Raw genomic sequence first — 19,445 nt, 5'->3', positions numbered from 1 at the left:
GGTAGCTGAGCCCTTTGTCGCATGCCGGCCGTGTGTCGTCAAACAAAACGTCCGCTGTTTGGGCGAGACGAGGCAGAAATGGCAGGCCAGACGTTGGGTCCCATGCCATCCATCGCGTCGTGCCAGCGAATTACATCACCGTTGGCCCGGGCGCGCGAGCAAGGGCAGGGCATGGACGCGGTGGGAATGGACGGGGGAGGGGGGGGCCACCAGCACGGAAGGCTTGTTGGCGCCCCTCAGCTGGGCCAGCAGCAGCAGTTGAGGCCCTGCGCGTGCTGTGATCCATCTCTCGTGAAAGCCCCCGCCGCCCACCCGCCCGGAGGGGGGGGGGGTAGTTGAGGCCCTCTGACTGGTGCGGTGGCGCATGATGTCCGCCGCAGCGCTGAGGTCGTCGGGTACTACTAGCCCTGATGACGAAGTTGAGGTGATTGATGCTGCAGTGGCCGCCGGTGGACCGTTCCCCGCCGCCCAATTCCGCCCAATTCCAAGCCCAGATGGCTGCCCGTGGCACTCGCATCGAACCAAACCCCACTGACGGAGCCCACCTGGCGGGCGCCCTCTCTGCCAGCCCAGGTGCTCCCGGGCTCCAGCACCCAGCCCGGGCTGCCCCAGGCGCCCTCGCCGGGTCACCAGCAGACGGGATCATCACCCGCCCCAGTCCAGCGCAGCGTCGTGGTGTTTGGTGTGCCTTGCCTGAACTGGACCGACTAGGCGGGCGCCTGCCTGTCTGTCATGCAACGTTTGACCACTGTAGTAGCCGCAGCCGCCGCCGCCGCCGCCGTCGCGCGAGACACGGAGCGGCCGTCAGCCGCCCGTCCACTCTCCTTTCCACCCAGCCCATCCCACGACAAGCTCGTCGCTTTCTCCCTCCCTCCCCCTCCCTCTCTTAACCCTCACCTCCCCCCCACCGCGCCCGCGCGAACAAGCCTTTCTCGTCCTCTCGCCCTCCCTCGCATTTGCCTCCCCGAAACATCCATATACCAATCTGCAGTCCTAGCGGCGGCGGCACAAAGCTCGGACCGGCGTCACATTATTGAAACGAAATTTTGCCCGTCCGCCCAGCGGGAGCCCAGCACCCGCCGTCGCAGCCTACCCGCCGATTCGCTGCCCGCAGCTTTCATACCAACGAGCCCCCCCCCATTCACCAACCGGGTTGCTTTGATCGTCGTCGCCCTTGGCGCAGCGTTCGCCGAACCGACGCCGCCTCAAATCACATATCAGTTATTCCGAGAGTCAACACCCGTCGAGGGGCCTGCGCATCGGCGGCAATTTAAAAGCGCCGTGCCCCGACTCTCTCGCCTCTCCCATCATGCTCGAGCCCCAAGGCAGGGCAAGGCCGCACGATCACACCAGCGCTTACGGCCACTCGCGCACCCGAACCACCTCGTCGAATATCCTGCCCGGCCAGGGCCCGCCACAAGCTGTCGGAGGCAACATGTCTCTGCACGTCGCCCAATCCAACCCGGTTGCGTCCTACTCGCGCCGCTCGCCTTCGGTCAACACTTTCAGTACGGCTTCGAGCATCCCTCCACCCGCAGCATATCGCAACTCGTCGTCCACCGATCTGCGACGCTCCATTTCTAGCCGCTCCGGAGGAACCATCACCCAGCCGTCGGGGTACGTCGCTTTGTTGCGAAAACAGAAGGCGACTGTGTGGTGTGATCGAGCGCAGTATGAGGATCCCCGCCTGGCTGCTCAACAACGAGCCGCCAAGATGCGCGCCAACCTCGAGGTTGTCGGAGGCAACCGCGGCCCCGCCGGAAGCCGTACCAACACCGGCATCAGCGCCACGGGCAAGGTCGCTGCCAAGATTCGGCATCACGGCAAGACACCCGTCGTCGGATACGCGCCGGGCGAGAACCACGTCGGTGTAGGAGGAGTGCCCATGCGACTGAGTGCCACCGAGGTCGAGGGCGAGAGCAGCGACGATGACGATGGCCAGATCGCGTCCCGACTGCACCACCGTAGGACGGGGAGCAGCGGGCGAAGCAGCACCGGAAGCGGACGTCGAAACGTACCCTACAGAGCGTCTGGTGCGCTCGGCACACATGGCAGCCAACGTTGGAGTCCTGGAGACACGCCAGAGCGATCCGGCAGCCTCGTGGCCGAAGAGACGGCCAAGCCGGTCGATGATGCGGCCAGCGCAAAGGCTCACAGTTCCAAGAGCGGAAGCAGCGCCGAGCGCGCGGACAATGTTGGCGAGCTGGGCAACGCGCCGAGACTGGCCAGCAACTCACTCATGCACTCGGCTCTGACCCGCGAGAAGAGCGTCAAGAGCCCGGAGGAACTGAAGAGACGCGGCAGTGTCGACGAGCGAACGGCTACCCTCACCTCTGGCCGTCTGTTCATCGCCAATCCTGATTAAAAAAAGCTCGAACTGTGGCACACTCGGCCCACTTTCACATTTATATACCATCACACGTTCGCTCCAAGCCAATCGTTTATCATTTTTTGTTGTCGGCGCAGCTGCATGGAGAGGCGTTGGGGCTCTGGGAGAGATATCACCTGTGCAGCGCATAGTCACGGCGGGCCTTCAAGCCATGGGCTGTGTGTTGTTGTTGCCTCTGTTCTTTCGCTCTTGATTGTGTGCACTGTGGAACTATGGGCGAGACGGCCAAGCCGCCAAAAGCATAATATGTCTTAATGCAGCGGCAGCCATGGGAAAGCGTGTTCGTTCACCCCTCTGATGCGGCAGCGCCGCTCGGGGTGTCAGTGGTAGATACCAATATGAGACTACGGTGGCCGAATGGACCCAGAACCTAGCGTTTGCTCTTGCTTTGATGATGTGACGTGAGATTCGACGGGCTATGTGTTGGGCAAGATGAAAAGATCGCTGCGGGCCGGCAGTCTCGTATGGAAGCACTAAACTCTGCCTGTGGCGTTTGAGCTCACAGAATACTGCTTTGGGGCCCGGCCATCGTCCCGCTCGACGCAACGTCCCGTTCGAATTTGCATTGTATTGTTATGCCCGAATGCAGGCTCGCGCTGTTGTATGCGAGACGGCATCTCGGCCCTGTGACTCCTTGGGCTTAGCCGCGTGCTGTGGCTCGGCAGGCGGTGGGCGGCGGCGCTGCCGTGATGACGGAGTCAGATTCGGCCGGAGGCATCCAGAAAAGAAAGACCCAGACGGCATTTGGCCGAAACTGCATCATGGCAGACGCACTGACGCCAGCCAAGCCTCGCGCCCTAGCGCCGCGGGGCTCTCAAAGCCGAAGTGCCCCGGTCCGAAAGCCGGACGTGCGCCCCCTGTTAGGTCCCCTGTGGCTGTGCAGTGAAGATGGAGTAAGGGACTAAGTGTACGTACCTTGTCTTGTACCTGAGGAGCCACAGCACCACTTCCGGTGTTTAGCCAGCACGCGTCTTTGACGACCAGGTAACGCGTCCCCGCAGGTCCTAGGCCAAAGGGTAGTCGCGCGAATCACGCGGGGTGGCGCGTCTTCTAATCTACCTCGTTACCACTTCCACTTCGACCCGCACCGTCGCCGCTTCCACCCCTTGATGAGACCTGTCACCAATTGTTACCGCTCCGGACACGCGACGGCGCCGCATGGTCCATTGAGGGTCGAGCGGGCTTCACTTTCTCCGCGAGCAAGCATTTTGTGTCATTTGTTTGTCCATCCGCATTCGTTCGTCGTACGAGAACGAAGTACATACGAAAGCACATGTGCCCATCCATTCCTGTCTGACGCGGATACTGTCACCTTTTTTTCCTGTTTCCTTGCCACGAGACGTCTCCTTTTGACTACGACGGCACATGATCAACACGGCATCTTCGACTCCAATCTGATAACCCGGGGATCTCCTGCGGCAAACTCGTGCTACCCACTCGCTTCAATGCCGCTGTTCACGATGGACCCCAACATCCAGGAGTCAGAGGCCGCGGGTCGAAAGCGCAGCCACGACGAGTTTGCGGCCGACATAGTGAAGGCGGAAGAGGGCTCTGCCGCCAAGTCGGCATTCACAGGCACCGTCCGTCCGACTGGGGATTCCTGTACAGTCACTGCCCCGGCCCCAGTCCCAGACGGTGCTGACTGTTTAGTGCTCGCCCCCATCTCCGGAAACCTCGTCCAATCTTCGCCGCATGGCTCACCCGCCCTCACAAACACGGGCAGCAGCACGCCTGTGCGGAACTCCCCTTCACCCCTCACTCCGACAAAGTCGGCATCCGCCACCCTCCCGAAAAAGACGACGCCTTCTTCTTCACTCTCCACGACGGCCAGTGCCAAGCCCGCGGCCAAATCCAAAAAGCTGACACCAGAGGAAAAGGCCGCTCGTGAGGCGGCTCGCGAAAAGGAAGTTGCAGAGCGCAAGAAGGAGAAAGAGCAGCAGGCGGCCTTGAAGGCCGCCGAAAAGGCCGCTGAAAAGGCCAAGCTGGACGAAGAGCGGGCGGCCAAGGCAGCCATAAAAGCAGTTGAACAGGCAAAGCTGGAAGAGGAAAAGGCTGCTCGTGCCAAGGAGAGGGAGGAGAAGCGTATGAAGAAGGAGGCAGAGGACCGCGTCAAAGCTGAGAAGAGGCGCCAAAAAGAAGAGGAGAAGAAACGTGCGCAGGAAGAATTGGAAAAGAAGGAACGCCAGCAAATGCGTCTCAACTTCTTCGTCAGTTCAAAGAAGTCGGACGACGCTCAGGGCACCAAGCCAGTTAGCCCGCAGAAGCCAGCCGTCGCCGACTCGAAGCCGCCGCGGTCCGCATACGAGAAGCTATTCCGACCATTCTACGTCAGAGAGAACACCCGTCTGGCTCCATCGGCCTCATCCATGGATGAAGAGACGCGAGACGCCAAATGTCGTATTCTGGATGAATACATCACCGGGCAACGAGTGCACGAGTGCAAGGCCGGTGCCTTTGATTCTGTAGAACTCTTGTCTCTCCCCTGCAAGCCTCCTCGGCGCGGAAAATTGCACCACCCGGTCAGGCACATCATGGAGAAGGCCTTCAAAGAGGCAGAGAAGACTGGAACCACTGGAGGTTCCGCCGAAAACACACTTGAGACCGTTCGAAAACAGCTTTCTAGGGTGCCGATGAAGGTAATCGCCTTCTCTCAAGACGTTCGTCCTGCATACTACGGGACTGTCACATTCAAACCTTTCGCGATGGGCCCCGGAAATATGCACAAATTGGCGCGCAGAACGACCGATCGGCGCTCGCCACTGGACTACGACTATGACTCGGAGGCCGAGTGGCAGGACGAAGAAGGCGAAGACGTCGACGTCGACGATGATGACGAGGACCTGGACGACGAGGATGACATGGACGGATTTCTCGATGATTCCGAGGACGCTGGGCTCGCGCGACGAATCTTTGCGAACACCATGGAGCCCGAGAGTACTGGTCTCTGTTTTGAAGACCACAATCGACTTGGACCGAACCGGGCCGTGTACGAGCACAAAATGGAGTTTATTCACGGTACGTTTCCCCTTGACAACTGTTGCAGCGTGTGCTAACTCGGCAAGCAGAGGGCCTCTCGCATACTTGGGGTATTGACCCTTGGTCGGGCCAGTACTGGGAGACCGAACAAAAGAGCAAGGCTGGCAAAGGCACGCAGCCGGGCGAGGGTCCGGGTAAAATGGCCCCTCCACCCACCCCAGCGAACGCTTTCGCAGCCCTCGGAGCAAACAGCGGCGCAGCCCCCGGTCCCGTGAAATTGGTCAAGTCTGAGCTTTTGAACGATGTCAAGCGAGCAATTCTCGATAACAAGGCACTCTCAAAGGCTGGTACGATCGACTTCATCTTCCACCAGCTTCGCGGCAACGTGTCTCGCGCCGAAGTGAAGAATACGGTTGAGTTGGTCGCAGAGAAGACAGGGACAGGCCGAACCAAGGAATGGAGTCTGAGGCCTGGTCACGAAATCAGTCTGTAGAGTTAGAGGGTGGGAGAAGCGGACTGGAGACGATAATACCTTGACGGGAAACGATGCTATTTAGCGTTGGCGCGAGGGTTGGCATTGACATTGACTGGGGTGCCTGGTGCCAAACAAGCATCTTCAACGTATTGCTCGGCATGGAACAACTAACGCCAGATAGGCTCATACGTAAAATAGCAACTAGATATTTTCTGGACGCTTTGACATTGACTCCTATAAAGGTAAGGCACTGTGTAATGCGTTGGTACCTTAGGTACCTTGGTACTCCGTACCTTGTGGCGGTGGTGGAGAGCTAACCCGAAGTCCGGCGGATGCGGAGGTGTGGTGGGCCTGACAGCTTTAACGCGCCGGGACCCCTAACGTCACCTCCGCGGCCGACGTTGCCGTCCGTTAGCACAGAACTGTTCTGCTCCCTCATTCTCACCTGGCCTCGACGCAATTCGCACTCGTGCTACATCACGGTTCGCTCTAATTAGAGAAGTTGAATAACAGGCTCGTCCATTGGACTGCCGCCGGACCCAGCAGGAGCTCTTTAGCTTGGCAACGCTCCCCGACAGGCACCCTTTCCTTCAGCCAACGCGACCGAGTCCACGCGGCGCCAACGCCTGCAGCATCCACCCCCGAGCAATTACGCGCCATGCCGAAGCCTTCGATGCCATAACCAGCTCCTTTCCTTGCGACTGACTCGTTTTCTTCCCCCCCGGCTCGATCCGCGGGGAGCAGTCCTGGCGCAGGCGAGTGAGCACGCGACATGCCCCGCCGCCGCGCCCAGGCATGGAAGATCCCTGGGGCGGTGATCCGTGGTCGACAGCAGACGACGGCAATGCCCTGCACCCTGATGCTGCTGCTGCGGCGGCGAAGCTAGGCCTACCTACCGCACCGCGGCAGGCACATTTCGCGGCCGATGGCGGCAGCAGAGGCAGTAGCCCGCGAAGGGTGTTGGCCGCGCCTTGGGGTCGGGAGCTCGAGGACCCGGACGATGCGTGGGGGGGCTGGAACGCGGGCGCCGAGAGTCCTGGATGGGGGAGGAGCCCTGGGATAAAGCCTGCTGCGGGCGCGGCCGTGAGGGAACCCTCGCCGGATCCGTGGGGTGGACTGGGTTCGACGAAGAGGACCGACGTGGAGGAGGAGCCCTCTGGTCGGCGCGAGGAACGGACGGCGGACTCGGCCATCAGCCTGGGAGAAGACGACACACAGCGACGCGATACCTACAACGATGGTAAAGTGAGACGATCGAGCTCCATTGATGAGCGCGCACATGATATATGGGGAGTGGACGTGTCGGCAGTACTCAAAGAAGCGGCAGCATCCGATCCTGCCGACGGACCGGGCGAGGTGGTTGACGAAATAGCGAAGCCCGACACATCTGAGAAATTAACGTGCGGTGAAGATGGCTCTCGCGAAGTCGCCACATCAGATGAGCCGCTAGAGGAAGACAGGAAGCCATCGAAGGTGCAGGAGCTGGTGGAGATGTTTGATGGCATCGCCCACAGAAACGCAGCCTCTTCGGAAGCATTGAGCACGTCAACAAAGGAGCCCACAGCTATCGCGGTAGACACGGATGTAGCACTGCAGGTTCCCGACATTCAGGTCGCAGAAGCGTTCGACGAGGAGCTTCAGCACGAGGGCATGGCCGGTTCGGAGGACAACGAAGAGGTGGACAAGTCTGCGCCGGAGCCAACGGCCGGGGACGAAGACCAAAAACCTCTACCAGACACCGAACAGCGTGTCGACTCTGGCTCAAGGCTAAAATTACCCCCCGTCCCCTTCCCCATCGACCTAACTCAGCTGGACCGGCTATTTCCTTCCACACCCTCCACGTCCGTCGACCCCGAGCCCGTCCCCGATGTCATCATCGACGACACCTTTGCCAGCGTCTCTGAGCGGAAAGCCTGGTACCATGTGTCGCGCTTCGGCTCCATCCGCAAGTACAACGGCGGGGGTGGGGGCGACGACGACGACGGCTACGTGCGCGTTAGCTGGGCCGGCTCGCACGTCCGCGACAAAACGCTGCGCATCGTGCGGCGCTGGATGGAGGAGGACTCGATCGGCGGGCGCGTCGTGCTGGGCCGCAGGCTCGGCGCGGGCGGCGGCGGCAACCTGTTCAACTGGGACTCGGAGGCGCCGCCCGTGGAGATTGGCGAGCTGCTCAGGGCGAAGAAGAGCAAGGGCGCGGCGGCGGGCGTCGGGGGCCATGGGCGGCAGGCGTCGGCTGTTGTCAGGGGGAGCGTCATGTCGCCCACCGAGCCGGCGTTCGCCTGGAGCAGCAGCAGCTTACCCTCGTCCCCCCTGGCTGCTCGACAGCCTGAGCTGATGCCGATGCCGGACGCTGCGGAGCACAAGCAGTCGCAAGATGCGCCTCCAGTCGAGCCCAAGCAGTCGCTGGAGAGGCCGGCGTCGCTGCAGCTCCCCCGGCCGCCAGAGGCGACGCCGGCGACACGACAGCCGTTGTCCCCCCTGACGCAATCCCATCCGGTAGCCAACGACGACACCACCGCCGAAGAGGAAGACGAGGACGAGGACGACGAATGGGGCGAGATGGTGTCACCAGAGACGGCCGCACAGCCAGAACCGTCGTCCACCGCCCCGTCACTACCCGCCCCCCTAGACGTCAACGCCTCCCACACCACCACCATCGCCGCCGCCGCCGCGACACCCCTTGATCGCGCCAGCGTCATCCCGCCCGACGACACAGACGAGTCCACCCTCCTCCCGAGCACAGAAATCCACATCAAGGCCGCGCCTAGCCGCACGCCCAACGACCCCTGGGCCGCCCAGGACTCCGACTGGCACGACTCGTCGTCGTCGTCTAGCGCAGAGGAGGAGGAGGGTGAGTCCCAGCATACCCTCGTAACGACCATCACCCACGGCGCCCCGTCGAGCAGCGACCTCGACCCCTGGGATACGTCGGCCACGGCAGCCTCACCCTTGCCCGTCCACGGCGCACCCGAGGCCGGCACTCCGAAACCGGCGGCCGCGGCCGCGACGAGGAGGAGCCCTGTCCAGGAGCCCCCCACGCCGTCCCTCGGACCATCCAATCCGGCCGACACGCCCTTCCCTCTACCACCCGCCTCTACCACTACCACTACCACCGCCGCCACCGCATCGCTGGCCACTAGACAGACAGCAACAACAACAAAACCAACAATTGCAGCAGCGGCCGCCGCAGTAGCAGCAGCTCCTCCAGCTCCAGGGGCAAATCCACCCATCGCAGACGACCAGCTCGTAGCCGACATACTGCGCAACCTCCCCGACCTATCCTACATGCTGCACTAACACCGTTACACTACCACCAAGAACCGGCGGCGCCGCCACTTGAGACGAGACAAAGGAGGAGCAGAAGCACCGTCGTGAGCTATGACTTTTTGTCATTACATGTATAGGGGGCTCGCTCCCGGTGGGGGAAAGACGACAGCATAAGAAACTGTCGTCATCGTGTGAGATACACTAGGTGTGCGAGTACGGGACAGGTGCCTTGTGTCGTGTGGCTTTTGGGTTGGTTGGTTGCCTCCATTTTCTGGTATGTCTTTTTAGGTATTCGTGCCGCGGCATGGCTGGCGTTACATCTGTCATGTTTGCATATCAAGACATCGCTTCTGCATTTCATCGTGGTTATTCTGAACGTTCCCCATGCGCCAACTCTTGGCGTCAAAACTGTCCTTGGGGGTGGCATTCCGCTTGGCTGTTTCGAAAGCCCCTCGATCCGCAGGCCTGTCGCGAGGCCGCGTCCTCCAAGTGACGACTTCCGTTTCCTGCGTCTTGTTACCCCATCTGGGACACCTACGACGATCGGTCGGTCTGCGTACCAAATGCATGAAATGAGCAATCCGCTGACATTAGTATTGATAACAGCTAATACAACTTGTGTCGAGAGCCTGGCACAAACACCCCTCGTATGAACGATGAGGTGTCTCGCTATTGATGTCGAGACGACAAGCCATCTCGCTATCGTCAAACCATGAGCGCTGGGCGACTAGTTCCATGCGAGCAAGCACACCACACCCAGCGCAACATATCTGGAGAACATTGCCAGCCAGTTCACGACTCCTCCCCTGATGACTCCTCTCCTCGTCCCTGGCCATGCACGGCAGGCACTTCATGCTGCGTTACGCCCTCGCCCTCATCCGGATTCGGGCCTAGTGAGCGTGGTTCGGGTTCGCGTTTAGATTGGGAGTAACGCTCCACGCCGATCTGCAGAGGCACACCAAATTTCATGGTGTGTCTCGCTGGACCGACAATCATCCTCAGCTTGAGCTTATACGTCCGCGCAATCGTACACGAGTAAAACGTGGGCAGAAACATGGTGCCCTTTTGATTTTCGAGACCAAATCGTATCCTGAGTAGCGCTTGATACGAGGGATACTCGCACCGATGTTCAGGTGGCGCAATCGGCCACGATACCGTAGGTGGCCGGTGCTGTTGTTCCTCGCCCTCGGGCACCTCGCGTGTGTCAATCATGGGCGCGTCATTCTTGTCAAGGCCCATATCGTCAAGGCTGGGTTTAAAGCAAACAGAAGAGCTCGGGGATCCTTGTCCGCGGCATTTCTCGCACTGCTCACGCTTCCATGATGGGGCGTCCGGGAACACGGTGACGAGGACGCGCTTCGTCGAGTACTCGAGCGGGATACTAGCCGTCAAGGCAGGCGGTGCATCGCCCATGTCAGGGATGCAGTCCATCGGCCGGGTGCTGAAGAAAGTGCAGGCCTTGAGGGCAACCTTGATTGAGCCGATGTGGGGGGGGCCTTGTCCTCGTGTCGTTGGCGTGAATAACAAGTTGATACGGGCGCAGGTCGGGGTTGTCGCGAGGGTGTGCGCGTTCATCATGATGGCGGGGGGTTGGGATGCGACGGCCGTGAGTGTGCCAAGAGACCTCGAGAAAGGCATCAACCACCTTCTGAGCTTCTTGGTGTTGCACATGTTGTACCTGACGTCCTGGTTTGTGATGATGCGGGGGGGCTCATCTGGGCAATACGGGAAAATCGGGAGGGGATATGACGCCTGGAACAGTTTCGACATCTTGGGATCATCGCCTTCCTTCAGAACCGCCTCCACGCTAATGTAGTAGATGATGTTGGTGACCGTCGGGGCCAGGTCATCGAGATGGAAATTCCCCGTGGTGGGATGAAACCGCTTGTGGCGCTCCGCGGCGTCGGGATTGCTGCAGGCTCCAAAGCAGTGGAAGCTAGGGAGCTGTTCCGGGATCACAAAGCTGAATTGCTGCCTGTACGTTGTCTTCGAAGTGAACTTGCCTTCGATGGCCGGGTCCGGCAACCACCCATACGGCAACATGGGGGCTCTAATGAGAGGAATCCGGTACGTCTTCGGGCCCCCAGTCCAGCCCATGTACGACGTAGTCCGAGCACAGCCGACCAGGGTGATGGTGATGGTGCGAAACGGTATGTCAATGGGGGCAGTGACGTTGACTGTTCCGCGGATCAACTCGCCCGTCGTGAAGGCCTTGGCCGCGTGGTGACCGAAGACATTGATTTTGACAACACAATTCTTGGCACCGTACGAGGTACCGAGCAAGGTTGTGTTCAATGGGGCAGGGAACTCCGCGGGCGTGCGAGGTAGGGGAGCAAGTGAGGGGTCCGCCAAAGGGGACTCTAGAGGCATCAAGGCCGCCATGACGTTGTTGCTGCGAGTAGGCTGATCTCCGAGAGTAGGGTTGGATAACTCGGGACGAGGTGAGACAAAAGGGAAGGATAGTATCGATACCGTGTCACGGTAACAGACGACGGTGTTGCGACGGGGAAGCTATTATTGATGCCGGTGACGATGTCGATGATGACGAGGATGGAAGCGAGGTTGGAAGGGACAACAAGATGGCATCTTCATGAGAGCTGCAGCGAGCTGCAGGCCGCGGGGTCTGACTCTAGAGGACAAAGTACAGACCACGGGCGCGACTGCCGTCCAGGTGTCTGGGAAGGAACCATCCGTGTAGGCGTTGGTGTTGTGAGTGTGATAAAGTGCCTTGGTGAGAGGAACGAGGGAGGAAGAGCCTGGCCAGCACTGTCCCCCTTCTGCCACACGGCTGGACGGCTGGCTCTTTATTGAAAGTAATACATTACTACGCACTTTGGTTCGGCAGGGGGCGCGCCCAGATGGTGGTGGTGGTGGTGGTGGTGGGTTGGAGCTCGGCAGGCCAGTGAGCACATGGAGGTGGCTTGCGTTTGTCTGTCTCCGTCGCCGGCAATTCGCCAGCTCTCCGTCACACCACCTTTTTTTCGCGGAGCCTTGTCTGGAACCTTGCTCTCTCTGTCTCAAACCCCGCAATCCGCCATCTTGGCAACAGCAGCAGCAGCAGCATGCTAGAGCTCGGCGCGTCGCAAAGGGGGGTCACAAGGCCGCGACTACCCAGGCAGTTGGGACTTTCCCTTGAGGCGTCGTCTATCTGCCCATCCACGCATGCAATAAACATGCTCATGCTCTTGCCCTCGGCAACGGTGCCGGACGCTGATGAGCGGCGATGAAAGGCGCGCATGACATGAGTGTAAGTGCGACCCCGGCGCCGCTAACGGGCATTCCAGACGGTGCGCAGCGTGTGGGAGCAGCCGATCGCCCCCCCTGCTGATGGATGGTGTCTGTCTGCGACGGTGGGGGGGGGGGCAAGTCTGGTACTCTGCTCATTTAGGACTCTCTTGTTCTGGAAGGACTGGAAGCATACGGAGGCTGTTCGCTTTGGTCGCATCGGCAGGCAGCACACGCTCGCCCAGCTGGGGCTGACAGCAAACAAGGCAAGGCCGCGGCTGTTGCCGTGCTGAATGCTGATGATGCCGGGGGACCGATAACGGACATGATGACGGCGAAGTGCTTTGTAATGTCACGACGTGTCGAACGCGCCTTGGCCGAGGCCGTGTCTGCCACTTACCTGTACTTCGTACCTCGTACACAAGCCAAGGGGCACCTGCTGCTCGTGAGACTGTCCATCCCGGCGCGTAGAAGCTACGAAGTAGGTGTGAGCAAACTGCGCGGGCGGGCGCTGGCTCCGTGTTTGCTGCGAGAAAGAAACGCCCGCCCGACGTAACGCGCCCGTGTGCCCTTGCCGTCATCGTCACCCCTGGAGACTCGTCACCACCGGAGATGGGAGAGGCTACTATGACCTGATGACGGGTCAGATACCGATTCGCTGCCGTCCACACATCGTCAGCGACATCACGATGGGGCGCAGCTGCCTCCTGCTCCGTCGCACAGTTTCGGTTCGGCAACGAAGCGCCGTCGGCACCCATGAGCTCAAATGGCCATCAGTGGAGACTGTGGGCCAAACTCACAAGTGCCGTTCTGTTCAACGTCGTATAAGCGGTGTTAGTAGATGGGAGTTTGTAAGGCGCATGTACTGACTGAGCTCAAGGTGCGGTTTGAGTGTCTTGATATCCCGACAAGGAAAGTCCTTGAACATGGACATGCGAGTTCCTGGTAGCCCATGCGGATGAGAAATCCCAACGCCGGAAGAAGTGTGAGCACTGGAAAGTGTCTCGCTCGTTGATCCCAGCTGCACAGCCGCTGCCGCTGTTGTGTCAAGGCCCCTCCCTGCCTGCCGATAGCCTGTAACTACAGTATATATAGCCAGGAGCGGGCGCTAAAGTTCCTCCCGCAGCCCCCAGTTCACGTGTTGGGTGCTGTTGCTTGGCGCTACATAGGTACCTCAAGCCGGTGAGAAGCCAGGGGTTTGCAATGCTGCACTCCACAGGGACCTGGCCGCCAGCCAAGGTACCTGCCTAACTAGACTGTGAACCATTGCAACGACCAGCTCGTCCAGTCTTTCATTGTTCGCCAACAAGAGCTCGTCAGGCTTATTCGACCCAAGGCCGCTGCCAGTCGCTCTTGTCACATACAAGACGCGAGATGGCTCCCGGCACCGATGAGAGAGTCCAGGCCGCCGTATCCGTGATAAGGCAGGCTCAACTTCCCTATCCTCTCGACCGAATACGAGAATCGTTTGTGGCGGAAGCGGTGGACACCCGCCTAGCAGCGTCCTTCCTACAAGAGCATTGCCATGCCGGGCCAACTCTGCACTCAGACGCTCTTTTGCTCGTTACCGTCCCTTTTGGGCCCTCATTTCCGCCCCCATCTCTGACAGCGCCAGTTTCACAACGCGGCACATTGCCTGAACCCCCAAGTGAGGAGGAAGCCTCCATGATATTGGAACGCGATGGCATGAGATGCTGCATCACAGGAAAGGCTGGCACTACAAAAGACCCGCTTATAGTCGCGCCAGTATTACCTCTTCCATCGGACTGGACCCAGTGTAACGTACGTATGGTCGACGCCTCCCAAGGCATGTCTGCTAACCCTTACTGTTGATCCGCCAGAGCCATGTGTTCGACATGCTAAGCGCCTTTTTCACGCCATCATATCGAGATTGGTGGCTCAGATGCGTAAGAGAGCCCATGAGCGTCCTGGCTTTCCATAATCACTGGTTGGTTCGAAAGTCAGCAGCCACTGCCTTCGCTCGACGCGAAGTGAGGATGGACAGGCGATAACCATCCATGATCGAGATGGGTCAGGAATCTCAGGCCTTCTTGACGGGGTTCAATTGAATGGACTGGCGTGTGACGCTGATCACGTTATGCCATTTAGTATCGGATACGTCCCGTCTTCATCGGGCTGAGAAACGGACCACTGCTCGTGAGCGGGACATGTCCGCTCCTGGGCGATCACTCCCGTCAAGAATTTCCACCTATCGATGCCAGATTTGTTGGCACCCATGCTCGGCTTTCAGAGAGCGTTCGCTGGCTCGAGATAGAGCAGCGAACCCTGTCGCGGAAGCAACACACCGAGGCGCCCCTACCATCTTAAGGGCTTCTTCGCAAATATCGCCGGCTTGTTACGACCTGCTATACTTCTGGCCTGGCGTTTGTACCTAGACCGAGTTCGACATTTTGCATGTGAATGCCTGCGAAAGATAGGCGGTATTCTTTACGGGAGCCAAGGCAACTCGGTTCAGAAATTGCCCTTTGGTCTGTTCCGGAAATACCCTGGAGATCCTGACTTACGTCGTAACGAATTCAGCGCTCTGCAAATGATTCAGAAATACACAAATGTGCCGGCTCCAAAGGTACTAGACATTGCTGTTGTCGCCTCTAGAGGGTATCTCTTTCGTCAGAAGGAGTACCTGCTTATGACACAGATGCCTGGTACGCCGGCTATCAATTGTTACGACGAGCTATCTGACGGCGGAATGGCTACCTTTGTTAAAGAGATACAAAGTATTGTCTCACAAATTCGGGTTTTGCCCAAGAACGTGGGCGACGGATACATGATTTGCAACTCCATGGGTGGCCCGATCCTCGATCATCGCATCCGAGACGCCACGCCGTTTGGGCCTTTCGTAAGCGAAGATGGCTTCAATGCGCTGCTGCGCCATCCGGATGACTTGGGTCGGGAGGGCCACAAAGCCGTCTTTACTCATGCCGACTTGAACTTCCGCAACATACTGATTGATGAACGTAGGAACGAAGACGGGACGATGGGTTGGCATGTGACGGGCATAGTGGACTGGGAGACAGCTGGGTTCTACCCCGAGTATTGGGAGTACACCAAGATGCTCTTCGAGTCGTTCAGATATGAAGAAAGGCTAGAGAGTCAGATTTACCGGATATTCGGGGCATTTGGAGACTATTCTAAAGAGGTCGAAGTTGAGAAAAGAAGCTGGGAAGAGGGCGACGCTGTTTGATACCGAGATACCAACATAAGCGAGACACTTCGCTGTCACACTTGATAATGAAGCGCCGAAAAGGCCAACATTTTTTGGGGACGACCCTGCATCATGTGTCGTGGCGAAGCAGTCGGCCCATGGAAAGACGGCTGCAAACCGTGGCTGGCGCTTACATGTAGACAGTCTGCAGGCTGGTGCCTGTTGGCTCGTCTCGGGTTGCATTATTCGGCCACTCCAAGCGCCCGACAAAGCTGCAGGCGCCCACCCGCCTTGATGTTTCCTTCATCCTCAAGGTGTTGCTGTTATAACGCTCAATCAACCACGGGATCGTTGGTCAGGCCACCTTCGCTCTCCTTCAACCGCATAGTGTGAACACAACCACGAACGCAAGGAATCTCAACGTCGGAAATCACACATACAGTGAGGACTCCAAGTATGACGCCTTCACCGACCATCATCGCCCCAGCGGAGGCGCACACGCACACCGTCGTCTTCTTACACGGTCGCGGCGACACGGCTCCCCAATTCTGCGACTCTCTTTGGCTGTCCACCGACTCGCGCAACTACACCCTCCGCGAGGAGTTTCCGTCCTTTCGCTGGGTGTTTCCTACCGCCGGCATCTTCCCCTGCCGGACCGCGCCTGGGGACCAGGTCTCGCAGTGGTTCGACATCTGGGACGTGCGCGACTTCTCCGACCACGAGCATCACCAGGCCGAGGGCTTGAAGCCGAGCGTCGCACGAATACGAAACCTGCTCGCCGAGGAGGCAGCGCTGCTGGAGGGACGGTGGGATCGCATCATCCTGGCGGGCATCAGTCAAGGTGCCGCCACGGCGACGCACACGCTGCTCAATCTCAACATTCCCAAGGCCGCGACGACGACGACGACGCCGCCGCCGCCGCAGGGCGAGGTTCTGCCCCGGCGCCTTGCCGCGTACATGGGCTTCTCGTGCAGGATGCCGTTCCCGGGACGCAGCCTTGGGGACACGCGCGGGGTGCTGGGATTGGCAGACGCACCGACGGACAATGAGGTGTTGCGCAACACGCCCATCCTGCTGGAGCACTGCGTCGACGACCCGCTCGTCCTCGTCGAGTACGGCCGAACCCTACGGGAGTCTCTGAGGGGGTTTGGCGCCAACGTCGCCTGGCGCGAGTACCAGCGTGGAGGACACTGGTTTAATTCGCCTCAAGGCATGGACGACGTGGTGTCGTTTCTGACGAGTGTTCTGGGGGCGAGCTTGAGAAGGGGTTAGCCGAGTTCTGACCTGAATGGGGATGAGTGCGATGCCATGGACTTGTCGTAGACGTACATGAAGTGGCGCGGCTTACGTCTCACTGAGAGACTCTAGAGTGGCCTGAGAGAAGATTTGCTAGAGAATATAACAGCATTGATTGGGCGTTTGTGTTCGAGGGCTCTTTCGTTGCCTCCTTTGCTTTCTGCGCTGGTTTGCTGCAGGAGCACCTTGTAATCCATTGCTCCGGTGGTGATGCGCCTCGGCGGGTGCGACAAGTGGCGCCTGCCTTTCCCTGTTCATGCCAGCGTGGGTTACAGTAGAGGCTTTGATGATGGCTCGCATTTCGTGCTGTTCTCGAGGCCGCCGAGGATCTCCATCCATGACTTCCCACCCGTGAACGGGTTTCCGCCTAGATATGTTCGCGTCCGCGGGCTCCAGCATGACTTGTTTTGCGCGATTCGTCTCAACATGTAAGATGCGGTAATTTCCTTTGTGTGGCTTGATGGAGACGATGTCGTTTGAACACGGGAAGCCATCTGGAAACAGGACTCTCGTTTGTAGGACCGTGGTGTATAGGCCCAGGCCGTCCCGACCGCACAAGCATCGAGCAACGGTTTCCCGGGCGGTCCCCTGATACGTCATGCAGGTGTCGCCAACGACCGCGAATGTCGCTGACTTTTCGCTGTCCTCGAAGAGCCTCGCCCAATCGTTGCCGCGGACGTTCAGCTCTATCTGCCTGTCGACATTCTTGCTAAAGTAAGCAACGATGAGGTGCTCTCCTTGGGTCCCAGTGGTGTGTAGAAGCTCAAGAATCTGACAAATGAGATTTGCTATATTCCTCCGCATTTCCACGTTTTGATCCCACAAATCCGTCAGCACACGAACCTCGTCGTCTCTGAGGGCCTCATAGAATCGTCTTCCCCAGTCAGTAGCCTCCCACAGGGGGTCGTAGCGCAGTAGGCGACCTTGGACGGAACGTAGTTTGAGAATGTCTCTCATTCTGACGCGACGGGCGTTTCCCGTGCAGTGGCTGATTTCTGCGCCGACAAAGTTGTTCAACCATTCGATATTGGCATTTTGGGGGTTAAACTTGAATTTGTTCAGAATGTGGTCTTTGAGCGGTATCCCTGGTATGCGCTTGTGTGTTCCAGACACGACAAGGTTGAGCCACTGCCCGGCAGTCATTCCATACGTCCGGGTATCAAGGTTCCAAGTCTCGGAAACAGTTCCCAGGAAGCCTGCGTCGAAAAAAACATGGCTCTCATAATGGTCAAGTGTGTAGCGGCATTCGTCGTTGTTACGTAGGTTTCCTTGAATAAGCAACCAGGCGTCCATGTCCATATATGTATACAGTCTGGCATCGTGTTTTTGTTGCACGGGACTCCGGTAGCGGTCCCAGTGACATAGTACGGCCATTCGACCGGCAATCTGCGGGTTTTGCTGCCCATACGGCGCACGAATAACACCCTTGGACAGGAGATGCTGAGACATGTGCGTTGGCTTTCCGTCCTGCGCAGGGACGGACCAGACCGGACCCCAAACGTCGGCAAATGTCTGGATCTTGGCCAGCACGGCGAACTTTTCCTCCGATGTCATGCTTGGCGGTGCCTGCGTGGAAGGTGCGCAAACATCCGCAAAGCTGAAGACCCAAACGGGATTCCGATCGAGATAATCGTGCAGGCACGCTAGGGGGCGGAGAGAGCACACAATCGACTTGACATCTTCGCTTTTCCCGTGAATCTCGATAGGACGTGTAGCGCGGCCGAGGAACTCATGGTCGAATCGCAAAACATGTGAGCCAACATAACTTACTAGAGCGAGATCCAGAACTAGCAGTGTCAGTCTCAGTGCGGACAACGATGACATCGACTCCTTCTCCGACCAAGGACTGTCGAGTGGCAGATCAATCTGTGCCATGATCGTGTTGGATCGTTCGTTAATGCCGGCATACCATGGCTTCCGCGAAGGGGTCGAGGTTTCGCTGTTGTCTTTGTTGGCATGGGGTTCATCGGCACCTCCTTCAACCCCTGTAACAATCCTCTCAATTTCTTGTTTTAAAATTTCCAGCTCTCCCCTGGGTATCGGGTTCAGTTTTGCGACTTTTTCTGTGGTTGGCTGTGTCAAAATGCTGTAACCGATTGTTTCGAAGTGAGCTTCACGAAGGTTATCCAAGGAGCTCAGTATCCAACAGAGTATTTCGTAGCTCTTGCGCAAATGGGCTAATTCCCATCGCGACATGCCGACCAACGAAGAACGTTGAAAGATTGCCCATACACGCAGCGACGCATTCTCCGTAGGTATGTGCCCCTTGTCGTCTGCATGTCGGAGAGTGTCACTCCCTATGTCGTAGTGGCCGTCGCAAGCGAAGAACTCCGAATTTTTGACCGTCCGCTCTTCCAAGTAGTACAGGTGCGCGTCGTAGACCATTGGATCGACTATATGTACGTCGGGGTCAAATTTACCCTCGGCTGCTCGTTCATGCCAAAGGGACATGACCTTTGCGACTTCGGACTGTGTGAGTGATATTATCCCGCTGTGGGAACTTGGTGTTTGCGGTGAAGGAGTAGCCCCGTGAGTAGGGCGAGATCTGGCGGTGGACTGTTCTGTCAGTTGTGGATGCTGTGCAAGAACAGTAGTTGGCGTTCTGCCTTCGCCGCTGGTCGACGTGCAGTATATGATTGCGCCTTCGAATA

General features: G+C 58.7%; 7 protein-coding genes across 7 annotated transcripts; 5 read left to right on the top strand and 2 right to left on the bottom strand.

Moving 5' to 3' along the window:
* The first annotated feature begins 842 nt into the window (after positions 1-842).
* Positions 843-2,752, top strand: JDV02_004974 (uncharacterized protein). Its single transcript, XM_047986222.1, has one exon. It carries the CDS (start codon positions 1,310-1,312, stop codon positions 2,363-2,365), a length of 1,056 nt encoding a protein of 351 aa, XP_047842202.1. The 5' UTR covers positions 843-1,309; the 3' UTR covers positions 2,366-2,752.
* A 712-nt stretch (positions 2,753-3,464) lies between these two features.
* JDV02_004973 (uncharacterized protein) lies at positions 3,465-6,058 on the top strand. The gene is made up of 3 exons (XM_047986221.1): positions 3,465-3,991; positions 4,040-5,404; positions 5,455-6,058. The coding sequence occupies exons 1-3, from the start codon at positions 3,499-3,501 to the stop codon at positions 5,856-5,858; spliced, it is 2,262 nt and encodes a 753-aa protein (XP_047842201.1). The 5' UTR covers positions 3,465-3,498; the 3' UTR covers positions 5,859-6,058.
* A 206-nt stretch (positions 6,059-6,264) lies between these two features.
* JDV02_004972 (uncharacterized protein) lies at positions 6,265-9,474 on the top strand. Its single transcript, XM_047986220.1, has one exon. The coding sequence runs from the start codon at positions 6,636-6,638 to the stop codon at positions 9,135-9,137; it is 2,502 nt and encodes an 833-aa protein (XP_047842200.1). The 5' UTR covers positions 6,265-6,635; the 3' UTR covers positions 9,138-9,474.
* Positions 8,498-12,134, bottom strand: JDV02_004971 (uncharacterized protein). Its single transcript, XM_047986219.1, has 2 exons — positions 9,668-12,134; positions 8,498-9,613 (listed from the first exon to the last, which is right to left on the bottom strand). The coding sequence occupies exon 1, from the start codon at positions 11,487-11,489 to the stop codon at positions 9,900-9,902; it is 1,590 nt and encodes a 529-aa protein (XP_047842199.1). The 5' UTR covers positions 11,490-12,134; the 3' UTR covers positions 8,498-9,613; positions 9,668-9,899.
* Positions 12,135-14,883: 2,749 nt separating this feature from the next.
* JDV02_004970 (uncharacterized protein) lies at positions 14,884-15,537 on the top strand (the record flags this gene model as incomplete). The annotated part of the gene is made up of 1 exon (XM_047986218.1): positions 14,884-15,537. The coding sequence occupies one exon, from the start codon at positions 14,884-14,886 to the stop codon at positions 15,535-15,537; it is 654 nt and encodes a 217-aa protein (XP_047842198.1).
* Positions 15,538-15,814: 277 nt separating this feature from the next.
* On the top strand, positions 15,815-16,893 carry JDV02_004969 (uncharacterized protein). Its single transcript, XM_047986217.1, has one exon. It carries the CDS (start codon positions 15,955-15,957, stop codon positions 16,768-16,770), a length of 816 nt encoding a protein of 271 aa, XP_047842197.1. The 5' UTR covers positions 15,815-15,954; the 3' UTR covers positions 16,771-16,893.
* JDV02_004968 (uncharacterized protein) lies at positions 16,888-18,348 on the bottom strand (the record flags this gene model as incomplete). The annotated part of the gene is made up of 1 exon (XM_047986216.1): positions 16,888-18,348. The coding sequence occupies one exon, from the start codon at positions 18,346-18,348 to the stop codon at positions 16,888-16,890; it is 1,461 nt and encodes a 486-aa protein (XP_047842196.1).
* Positions 18,349-19,445: the final 1,097 nt, after the last annotated feature.

Source organism: Purpureocillium takamizusanense, chromosome 4, assembly GCF_022605165.1.
Source record: "Purpureocillium takamizusanense chromosome 4, complete sequence".
NCBI classification, from domain to species: Eukaryota; Fungi; Ascomycota; class Sordariomycetes; order Hypocreales; family Ophiocordycipitaceae; genus Purpureocillium; species Purpureocillium takamizusanense.
The sequence above is the reverse complement of the archived record's forward strand: the minus strand, read 5'-3'. Positions and strand labels throughout refer to the sequence as shown.